We start from the raw sequence: 11,632 nt of genomic DNA, 5'->3' as shown, positions 1-11,632 counted from the left end.
AGATGGAGATAAAATAATCATGTTTTTGGTTTCAGTCTGGAGAAATTATGTGACTTAAGCTCTGGAGTAGTATCATAGAGGACACATTTGGGGCAAAGTTTGAAGGCTCAAATTATGCCAAGTGAATTGATTATAAACAGGAACAGAGAAGCGCAGGATGTGAACGACACTGCCCAGGACCCCGTTTGTGTTGTTTCCCTACAGCGACTCTGTAGTCCTGGATGCTGGCATCCACTGTAAGCAATTGTTTAGCTGCTGCCACTGCCAGCTGTCCCCAAAAGTCAGCAGGACTTTGACCTTCCACGAGAGTCAGACAAGAAAAACAGCGGAAAGGCAGCAGCATCAACAGGAAATAAAACATTTTTATTGAATATTGGTGTAATATGTTAAGTCATTTTTAACAACAATCAGAAAACTACTGTGGAATTCACTACACAAAGTGAAACAAAATTTAAACCACCTCATCAAAAACTGAAGGTAAAATACAGCTAGAGTAGTTGACTCGCGGGCCACGAGCCATATGGCAGAAGAAAACACCCCAACATTTCTACAAGACACAGAGGAAACCCACACATAGAAACACTCAAGCAGGCAGTAAATATACACAAAGGCAACTAGGATCTTTCTAGGGCATCAGAGTCTAATTCTTTACACAGCTTTGTCAGAAAGGTACGTGTGGCTTATCGGAGGATGAAACTTGGTCATAAAGCAGGTTTGGTCACCAGCTTGTGAAAGATGACACAGTACCCACTAATTTAATGATGACAATCTCCTGTTGGCAGTGTTGCAAGAGAATGTGTTAGTAGTAAGTACTGTAACACAAGAAATAATGTCTGTTCCACAAACCTGCTTGCTTGAAAGTGTTGCTTCATTGTGAACAACTTAAAGCTGAAGACAGTGAAATTAAATGTCAGTTCCTGGTATTTAAGGAATTTTTAAAAGTCAACTCCTTCTCTTTGGTAGAGTTTGGTCCTTTAAATTGCAAACATTCTATCTGAATTTTCTATTCAAACCCATATTTAATCTCCAATATGACTTGTACATTTTCTGTTACCTCTGTTTTATAAAAAGTATGGACCATTATCAAAAAGAGATGTTACTCTCGCTTTGCCCTTTGTGTCTGCTCCATTTCTAAAGAGTTTGTATGAGGGGGCTGCAGAGTGAAAGGGCTTGCCTCCTCTTTGATGAGGAAAGAATAGTGACAGGTATTCTAGTTTTACTGGGAAACAGCCAACCCCATGTTTAAAGTCTACCATCAGCCCTTTTTGAATTCTCAAGTTTTTTTTTTTAAACATGGAGTGATGTCCTAAAGACTGAACATGAAGCCAGTGCTTATTTTTCCTCCACTGTATCTTGCTATGTGTGAAAGTACATGCTCACGTCAGAGCATCAGCATCCTCTGTGACCTAGAAATTAAAATGGGTCACAGGAGCCAGTGGGAGAAAAGACTAGAAGCAGTGTGAGGTAACAGGCTGCCCTTCTGCAAAGTGGTTGTCTACCATAATGGGGAAAACATGGAATATTGCACAGTGCTTGACAAATTGCTGTGTGTTCCACCCCAGTCTATGCGTCTTTCTTGTTCTACGCATAGCTCTTCAGTTCTGAATTGGTCCTTTGTAATAAGAACGGTTTGTGCTACACACACCTTGGGCAGTGCAGTAGAAGGGAATGGCAGTATTGTTACAATATCACTACGGAATAAACTGAGTGCTATCCACTGAGGAAACTACGTGTCTAAGCACACACGGCAGTCACAGTGTTACACAGAGCAGTCCTTTAAGATTTATGGAATGACTGGTAGCTTTGTAATAGTGCCATTTACTACGTAATAACATTGAAAACATTTAAAAACTCCTCCTTAATCAAGCGTCTAGTGTACATAGTAAGAGGTTGCTTCTGTTTTCTAGAACTTGTTCTTAGTTTTGTTTCACCTTTGTTTAAAGGACAAATTAAAACTTATTTAAGTAAAAAGAGCATATAAAAAAGATCATCGGCTGTCTGTTTTGGCTTAATTGAAGTGCATTCAGAACTATGGCTAATTGATTCTATTTTTTTTCCTTCATCATGTGATGGGATTACAATACTGTCTGTTTACCACAAAGTAATTTTGTGTAATAAGCACAGATTGCTGTGTTAAAAATATTCTGCATTCCTTCTATCTGGTTTTGTATAATAAAATATTTTGTTACAAAGTCTAATGTGCAAACCTTTTGGAATCATATAGATGTGAAATCTGGAACAGAATTCACAGGATGCACATTTTATATAAAGGTGATAATGGAGAGCTTTTGTTTTTCTTTGTAAATAGGTGATATTTCAGAAATGCTGACTTCCCCCCTCAGCTTCTCTTCCCCTACCCCATCCCTAAACAAACAAATGTAAGCAACACACACACACACACACACACACACACACACACACACGCATACACGCATGCACATGTAAGCACACACTTGGAACACCATCATGTTGTTACTTTGTATTAATAATGTGAGTTCATTGACTCCTGTTCAGTTGCTTCTTCAAATGCAAGAGTGAAGCCATGATCTTAGCTTTGCAGGTATGCACAGACAGATGCTGTTCTGATTTGTGGCTACACTTCCTGGAGGTCACCCTTGATGCTCCCACATCATGCTGTTTTGCCTGTGAAGGAATTCTATAAAATTGGATTCACCCAACAAATATGTAGTGTAAAAGCATATCTTGATAGTCAAGGGACTCAATTGAAAGTTCAGGTTTAAGTTGTCCTTTACGATGTCTGTTTAACTGTACTAGTGCCTTGCAAGTTGATAGTTTGCTGGAATGCAGATGATACGATATTTACCATATAATATATTATCAGCTCTCCTATATCTCAGTCAATTTACATAGTTTAAAATAGAACATCTTATTAAAAACATCTAGATATACACAGATTAGGAAACGCTTACAACATACAAATACACAAACTAGAAATAAATCTTTAGCATACTGGTATATACAACAGTGAGATACAATAAATAATTTTGGTCATGCTCTATCTACACATCATATTGCTTAAAAGAAGAGGAGATTTGGAGGGCAGTGGTATGATGAAGGACATAAGGGGCTCTCTACACTTAAATTTGTGCAAATTAAAACAGGATTTGAAGTACCACTGAATTGTGTTAAGAATGCATGGCTGGAGAAATGAAAGGACCCATATTACTGAGGTATTTACAGATACTGGCTAAAGAGCACTATGTGGACAAACACGGAAAGGCTTCTTTTCCTTTACTTCTTGACAGCCAGCATGGCATCCACTTCCTCCTCTACCTGAAGGGTGTGCCACTGGGCGATGGGTCGCCTGGGGTTGGCCAGCATGTCTGACCAGTGCCGCAGCTCCGCGCCGGTGCTGTTGTAGCCCACAAAGACTTTGCCGATGGCATCGTTCTTGCCAATCTTGTCATAGTCCAAAACAGTTACCACCACTTGCACTTTCTGAAAAAGGGCACATAACCAACATGAAGCCTCTAGCTCTGCAGTCATATCACTGAGAGTCCTTGAACTATAAGGACTTGGAAATAAAAATTGACCCCCACCTACCAGGACAAAGCTGAAAATAACTGCGCTGTGAAAACTTGGGTCCAGTTTTTATTTTTCCATTACATCATTCTCATCGCCACCATCGTTTTCATCATCATCATCTTAATACTCAAACATCAGTTTTTATAAGGTATTTCACATTATCCTAAGTCTTTTATGAATGGACTAACACAATTGTTTCTCACAGTAGATCCCATTAATCTTGCCTTTGTACAGACACAGATGCTAAGCTTGGAGACGTTATATAATCTGTCTGAGGTTGCATAAGGAATGAGCAGGTTGGTTTCCACAGCTTGTGCTATCAACCATCATACTACGCCATGTGGGGAAATTATCTTCTAAATCTATTGTTTTATTTGTCTCGTCAGTGAGAATTCTGTTATTGGCACTTACACCATGCTTTATTGTTTGTTTGTTTTTGTTAAAATTCCCAAATAACCTTGTGCTATCATCTGATTTGAAGACACAACTGCTAGCATTTTGCATAAAACTAATACAAAATTTTAGTTAATCATATGGTTGTAACGTGTCAAAATAGTAAAAGTTTTAAAAAGTAGTAACTAAAGAATTTTTTATTTAATCATAGTCTCTTAATAAACATCTATTATGCAACTACTGTATAATAGTAGTTGGCATTGACATAGAATGAGTATTACCTTTTAGGCCATATGGGATTTTCCTCAGTGATTCCATCAATTGTGGGGGGTTGCTTAATAACTAATTTTAGACTAACTGAACTAGCTAACCACATTATTGAGGCATAGAATACTTTTAAAAGTGCATCAGTTTTCTTTCTAGGTAATAAATTTGTTTACTTAATACATGTGATGACTCACTTTAGAAATTGAGTGCAAATATAATGAATTTAAAATAAAGTGGAATGCATAATATTTTGGGGCTAGAGTTAAGGAGAACAGAAAACGTAATTATGAAAGCCAGGATCATATGAGTTTGCAGCTAAGCTGTGCTCCTTCTGTGAAGTCTGAAGACTGCACAATTGTCCTAGTGGCCTAAGACGTGTCAGTGACGTACATCTTTTAACAGGGAAAGAAATCACCTCTGGAAGCGAAGTTTCAAATATGAACTGCAACACACTGGCAAAAAAGGAGATCATCATTATGCAGGCTTTGGAGTGATTCCATAGTTAAGAACGTCATCTTGATTCTAAATGGGTGTTCGGAATCAAGGGCAAGAAGGTATTTAACGCTTCAATTCTCAGAACTTGTCCCAAGCAAATTCATGAGAGAATGAGAAGGAGACATTATGAACGAAGGTAACAGGGGTAACAGTTTGACTAAGTTTCATTTATTCCACTACGGAATAAGTTGCGTGTGACATTCAAGACAAAGTATCCTTGTGAAGACCTTGAGTTAAGTTTTCAAGGCATGAATAGTTTTTTTCTCCATTCCTTGTGTGTGGATGACAACATTTTCACACGCTTTTGGAAATCAGACAGAAGACAGATAATTTCATAAAGTGAGGATAGGGAAACCCTAAACCCTTATTTTGGCAAGAGATATACCAAATTATTTTCTCTAGGGAAATCAGAGTAGGAAAGTGTTACTTTAGGGAAGAAAAAAAGATAGAAGAACAAATTGACTTAATGAACAGAGAAAGGGATATAGTCAAAGGGAATTATTCTTTCATGGCTATTATACTCTGTATTGGGCTTGGAGTCTGTCTATCATCTCTAATTTGCTGACCCAGAAACCCAAAATTTAGCTGTTGTAAATGTGTTGTACTTTCAATATATTTGTATTTTCTATGATATTTCTTTTTAAAAGTATAGAATTTTAGCTCACAGGAGAAAGTTTACAATAGGATTGTTTTCGGCTCAGTGTCCTGCTTTCCTGCTTTCTATTGTTTTGTGGAATTAAGAAAAAAAAAAAAACACCAAGAGGAATTAGTTTCCATAGGGATAACGTCTCAGGACTCGAAAGAGTTTGCTGAACAAATATTGCAAAATGTTGGAGGAAACTGATATCTTAGTGATTTGGCAGTTGGTGCAAAACAATGGATTCATAGGGTCAGGCTACTGAATGAATGACTGGGAACAGGGAATTGATACCCTTTTACTTATATAACAGCTGTTGAAAGTTAAATAAGCGTGCATAATTTACCAATATGTAAGAATATGAGAAAAGTTATATAAAAATCATGAACCAATAAGAAAATGAAGCGGTTCCTGGTTATTTTGGCACTTAAACCTTCCTTATATAATAGAGTAGCTACTAACCACAGGTAGCAGTTTGAATCTAATTCTAAAAAAATAAGTTCAAATTAGATGATGTTGGAACTGAGCTATTCATTAGCTACTGGTGGGTACCATGTTGAGCAGCAGGGATAGTGAAAAAGTTCCATCATCGCAGTTCTATTGGACAGCATTAGTTGACATATTTTATGTTGTTTGATTTATTTTCTAATCAAATGTTAATTTGAAAAGGAGATACACTAGCATTGTGAATAATAACCATAATGATGAAAACTTTACTGTTCTTAAGTGCTGGGGAATCCAAATGATTTTATATACATAAGCTCGTTTTGACATAAATTATTTTTATTTGATAAGTGAGGGAATTCTAAGCCTTTATTTGCTTATGTATATTGAGTCCTACTGGAATGCATTATAAGATTATTGCAAGGATCATATGAAATTATATATGTAAAATACTTAACTTCATATAACTTAGGCATAGGCACATCATATATAAGCCTAGCTATTGTTTGTTAGCTTTTTATGTAATAAACATGATTAATTTAGAAGATACTATATTCTAAGAAGAAATTAAAAGCAAATGAAAACTATTTACTGACTTTTATTATTCTGGATCCTTCAAAGGTTACATGTTACAGTTTTTATGTTTATCTTTCATTGCTTCTTCAAGTTATAGGTAAACATTAATATCACTGGCAAGATAGATAATCATAATGGTTATTTAACAAAATGTAAAAATAATGGTGCTTTATGCATTTGATTCCCTGATACTCATTAGAGACTACCAAGAAATAGCCCATCGTTATCATATGCAAACTTTGAATTCTTATGGTCTAACTAGGGAGAAGGGGTGAAAATTTAAATATTCTTTTAAATCCCTAGCTCAAAAAATTACATACTACAATTGTGGCTACATTTGAACATGTTAACCACAAGATCTTTTAATGGGATACTTCCTATTATAATATTATTCTTTGTATTGTAACATAAAAGGTTCAAAGATTTCTTTTTGCTAAACCACCTTCACTGCAGACAGACTTAAAATAATATAGAGGGCTACAGGGGCAGCTCAGGGCAGAGTGCTTACTTAGCATGTGTAAGGCGCTGAGTTTATACCCAGTATTTCAAAAGAGTAAAGAAAAAATTAGAAATAACTTGGATATATTTAATAAATAAAGTAAAAACATAAGCTTTTAAATTTCTGGTGCAGGAGCATAGCATTGCATTCTGCATATCATATTATTTAATAAATCTCTCTTTAAGAGACACCCAGCCATTTAAACTCAGTCATAGGATGCTGAATTTAAGCAATTAAAAAGAAATTAATTCTATTTTTTTGTTATTAGTCATATTTGATAAAGATTTAAGATGCTGAGGTGTTAACATCAATCAGAAATATTTGTCTTGTCTATTTTATGCTCTAAAGATGTGATAACAGTTACTTATTATAGTCTGGGGTAAATAGTGGAAGCTCATCTTCTCTTCACTTTTAAACGTGAGAGGTGAACTTTTGGAGTTAGGAAAGTTGTTCTGTTTCTTCTCTTTTTTTCTACCTTGTTTCTGCTCAGCAGAAGGCCAGCTGTTTTTAGCTGATGAATCAGCACATTCTGTGCTGTATCTTTTATCACATCCTTTGTGATGTGGTTCAAGCATCAGATGTGCACGGGAATAAGAAAGGCAGTGCTAGTGATGGCCTGGGGACTGGTCAGTTACCAGCTCTGTGTGTAAATGTATGTGCTCTGAAGGAGCAAAATGGGGCAGGAGGACAAAATTATGCCTGAAATTACCTGGATTTGCTCGAAAGGTACTTCAAAGCTGAACGACTCATTGTAGTAGGGGTTAAGTGTGTTCTTTTTAATTGTTGTCTTTTTCTTCTTCAGCCTTTTGCCATTCTGCATCAGATGAATCTTCACATAAGGATCTGAAAAACAGAAACAAATAATTTTGAGAGATTAGAGACATCTTTTAGATTATTATTTAACTTATATTAAGGAGTAAGAATTTCCAAAAGATGAATAATTATACAGGAAAAATTTACTATTTTTTAAAAATTTCAAGCCTTTTTGTTTGTTGGAATTCTTAAGAACTAGGTTACTTAAGAACTGCCATGTTTTGTGAATATGTACTTTTGGATTTCAGAGGGAGAGTAATAGTCTGATGGTAAACCAGATCTCTGGAAGGAAAAGTCTCAACATGGAACGTTTGCAGATTTCTGTGGGATAAATATGCTCTCGATGGCTAAATTTAAGCCACAAACAGTTTAACAACTGGCTTGTAGATTCTCTGAAAACGCAACCATTTGCTTTTGGGAGCTGGCTGAGTGCTTGCCTGCAGTGCGCCACTGCATGGGAATAAAACTTGTTGGAGAGAGCACAAAGGAGTCGTTTCTTTCATTCATTTATTCATTTACTCAGACAGTATTAATTGAGAGCCTGAGATGTGATGAGCACTGCCGGCCCCAGGGATGCAGCACTGAACACAATAGACTCTCTCTGTCCTCACCATGGCGCTTCAGACTCGGGGAATTAGTAGGTTCATGAAGAAACGAAACACCTATGACAGTACAACAAGAGTGCTGTGCAAGGGAAGAGCAGAGTAGAGATCTAATAGGGACCACCAGGGATGGTACAGTGACTCACCAGGTAGGAATGAAATGATTTAACTGCTCAGGTGAGGCCTCTGTGGAAGTGACATTTAACTTGGGACATGAAGACTGAAGAGAGAGAAATTGGCTGTGTATGTTGGGGGAGAGAGAAGGAGAGAGAGACAGAGACAGAGAGAGAGACACACACAGAGACAGAGAGACACAGAGAGAGACAGAAACACAGAGAGAGACAGAGAAAGCAATAGACAGAGAGGGCAAGAGAGAGCTGAACATTCCTAGGAAAGGGCTTCCTTCAGGCATTCAAGGAAAAGAGAACACACAGAGGAGATGAGAAAAAAGAAAGAACCTCTCTGAGCATTTCCCCTACAGCCTCCTTAGGTCAAGGAAAAGTACTAAGTACATGACTGGAGGGTGAGGCAGTCCAGCCTGTGGCTCCATTACTAAAGGATGAACCACATACCTTCAGACATTAGACACCAATGTGCAGAACGCAAGGAAAACTTCTCTACTGTTTTCTTAAACACTGTATAACCTATGTCATTATACCAAAACGGCCAAAAGCAATGATTTTAAAAAAGAAAGAAAAAAAGTTAAATCATCCAAACACCTATTTCTAAGCCTCCCAGATGTTCTTTCCCGGCTTCCATACTGTGGATTCAGGACAGTACAATCTAGTTCACCGCCCACATAATTTTAAAAGAGAAAACTATATACTTTAAAACAATGTTTTTCTCTACTGTTCAGTTCTGAAGAACAGAAACTTTGTCTGTAGCATTCACTAATTGTATTACTAAAACAGTGACTGACACATATCCATTGTTTTTTTTTAGGGTGGTACTGAGCCGGAACCCAGGGACTCAGATGGACACTATTGAACATTGATTCTACCACTGAGTTGTACCTCTAGATCCATATTCCTAGCCCAGCAATTGATGTCTTAAAGATTGTGTCTCCATTTTTTAGGGTGGTACCAGAGATTGAACTCACAACCTCATGGTTGCCAGGCAGGTGCTTATGCCACTGAGCTAAATTCCCAGCCCTGCTTCTCCATTTTTCATCTACTCCTTGAAAAGCTTTATTTTTTAAGTATCCCCTGTTTTTCCACCACTTTGAAATATTGTCCTAGATTCTAGTCCTGTTATATATGGCCTTAATTCTTTGCTTAGCAGAATTTGTTCCTTTCTTCTAACTATTGGCCGAGTCCTCTAAATGGAAATATATCCACCCAGCTAATGAGTCATATCTATGTTTTGAGAACATACAGATTTTTAAAGGCAAAAACCACCTCTCCCGCAAAATAAGACTCTGGATGGTTAAATTTGTTTGTTTTAGAGGCTGTGCTGCAAAGCAAATCCTTGCCAGCTCACAGTTCCTTTGTGGCTGAAAAGTCTTGGTAATTGTATAGTAAGACACAATTATATGGAAATGATAAAATAAGTTGTTACAAGTCTCACTGTTGTTGCTATTGCTTTTCCTGAATAGAGCTGCCAGGTACCATACATGGCATCTAAATATCCCTTAGGTTTTTGGAAACATGTAAATAGCTAGGGGAAATATGCAAGCTACATAATTGGGCGATTACCCTCAAGCACTTTATGTCTTTGTGGCTTGTGGATTCCGTCTATTCCCAAAGGCAAGCGGTCAGGGAAAGCTTCATCATCTAAACACTGAGAACGCTTGTTCATGGCCATTTAGATAATCCCCATTACCATCAAAACAGATGTAAGACTTGGGATACTTTCCTCTCTCTCATTTGTTTAAGTTGTCTTACAACAACAGTAGAGAGTTTAAAAAAAAAAAAAAACTTTGGTAGAAAAGAAGGTCCTTTTTCAGATGTCTGTCTAATTTCTAATGATGTATGACTAACTTCTAAAATAGGATAACCTAAGATCAGAAGGAAGATTCTTCATTTCCAAGAAAATGTATACATCTTTGTGGCCTCAGTTTGGGTCATTTGAGGCGAATGATTTGTTTTTGTCCTTGACATGTCACTGCTGTCCTTCACACACCATTGTCAGGTTTTAGTCTTGTTTTAAATCAAATTAGCTGAGTTTCTATGTCCCTTTTGTCATAATTGCTCTAATTGGGAGGTTTTGTAGGACACTGTAATGAGATCACTGTTAAAGTGAGTTTTTGTTCTTAATGCTCATAATCATGGTTGGCAGAATTACATTCGGAACCACAGAAGCTGTGGGTATGTTATGTGGCAAAAAAGATTTTGCAAATGTGATTAGAGACTATAATATCATCCAGGAGCATGATTTAGGTCACATGAATCCTCAAAAGCAGAGACTCTTCCCTGGCAGTGGTCAGAAGAGATACAGTGATACAAGAAGGGTCAGAGACATGCTATGCTTTTGGCTTTGCAGATGAAAGAAGGGACCACAACTGTCTTAGTCACTTTTTACTTGTCGCTGAGACAAAATACCTGAAGCCCAAAGTTGGGAAAGGAAAGGTTTATTTCTTACAGTTTTGGAGGTTTCAGTCCACACTCAGTTGTCTCCAAGACAGGCAGGCATGGCTGGACTGCAGTTCATGGCAGCCGCCAGCAGCAAACTCAAACCAGCAAAGAGAAAGACCTACCTTCTTCCTGCCATTACATCACATCCTGGCTCCACCCCTATGTGAGTGGAGCACTGACACCATACAATGAACCATCACATATGAACAATGCAAACTCATGAGGCCTGGGGGACACAAACATAAACCATGACAACAACCCAAAACTATAGGTGGTCTGTAAAAAGGCAAGGCAATGGGTTCACGCTAGGCCCTCCAGAATGGATTCCAGCCCTGCTAACACTTGATTTTAGCCCAGTAAGACTTGTATCAGGCTTCTTTCAAGAAATTAGAGAATCAAATTAATTTTGTAAAGAGGCAGAAATTGTGGCTATTCGTTGTGTGCAATATGGTGTTTGAAAATATGTGTACATCGTGGAATGGCTAACTTGAGCTAATGAACATAAACATTATCCGACATATGCTTATCTTGGTGGGAACAGTTAATATTGACTCTCAGCAATCTTCAATTAATACTGCTTTGTTATTTGCTATGGTCATCAGGTGGTACAACAGACCTATTGAACTTATTAATGGCACTCTTATCTAATGGCATGTGTCGGATTTTTCTAACTGGTAGGACTGTAAGATAATAAATATGTGTTGTTTTAAGTCACTAAATTTGTAAAAATTTAACATGGAACTACAATAGAAAACTAAGACAGCAAACAAATATAAAGAGAAGGGTT

General features: G+C 37.3%; 1 protein-coding gene across 3 annotated transcripts in view; it reads right to left on the bottom strand.

Annotated features, from left to right (window-relative positions):
- Positions 1 to 344: 344 nt before the first annotated feature.
- The window catches only part of Syt1 (synaptotagmin 1), a 515,260-nt gene continuing 503,972 nt past the window's right edge, over positions 345 to 11,632 (bottom strand). For all 3 annotated transcript variants that reach the window (XM_063255195.1, XM_063255194.1, XM_003475946.5), the window contains 2 exons: positions 7,567 to 7,700; positions 345 to 3,459 (listed from right to left, as the gene is read on the bottom strand). In XM_063255195.1, the coding sequence (XP_063111265.1) occupies positions 3,253 to 3,459; positions 7,567 to 7,700 (341 nt within the window). In that variant the 3' untranslated portion in view covers positions 345 to 3,252. The remainder of the gene's footprint in view (positions 3,460 to 7,566; positions 7,701 to 11,632) is intronic.

Source organism: Cavia porcellus, unplaced genomic scaffold (assembly GCF_034190915.1).
Source record: "Cavia porcellus strain 051 isolate PalLab524CR breed Dunkin Hartley unplaced genomic scaffold, mCavPor4.1 scaffold_8, whole genome shotgun sequence".
In the NCBI taxonomy this organism is placed as follows: domain Eukaryota; kingdom Metazoa; phylum Chordata; class Mammalia; order Rodentia; family Caviidae; genus Cavia; species Cavia porcellus.
The sequence above is the reverse complement of the archived record's forward strand: the minus strand, read 5'-3'. Positions and strand labels throughout refer to the sequence as shown.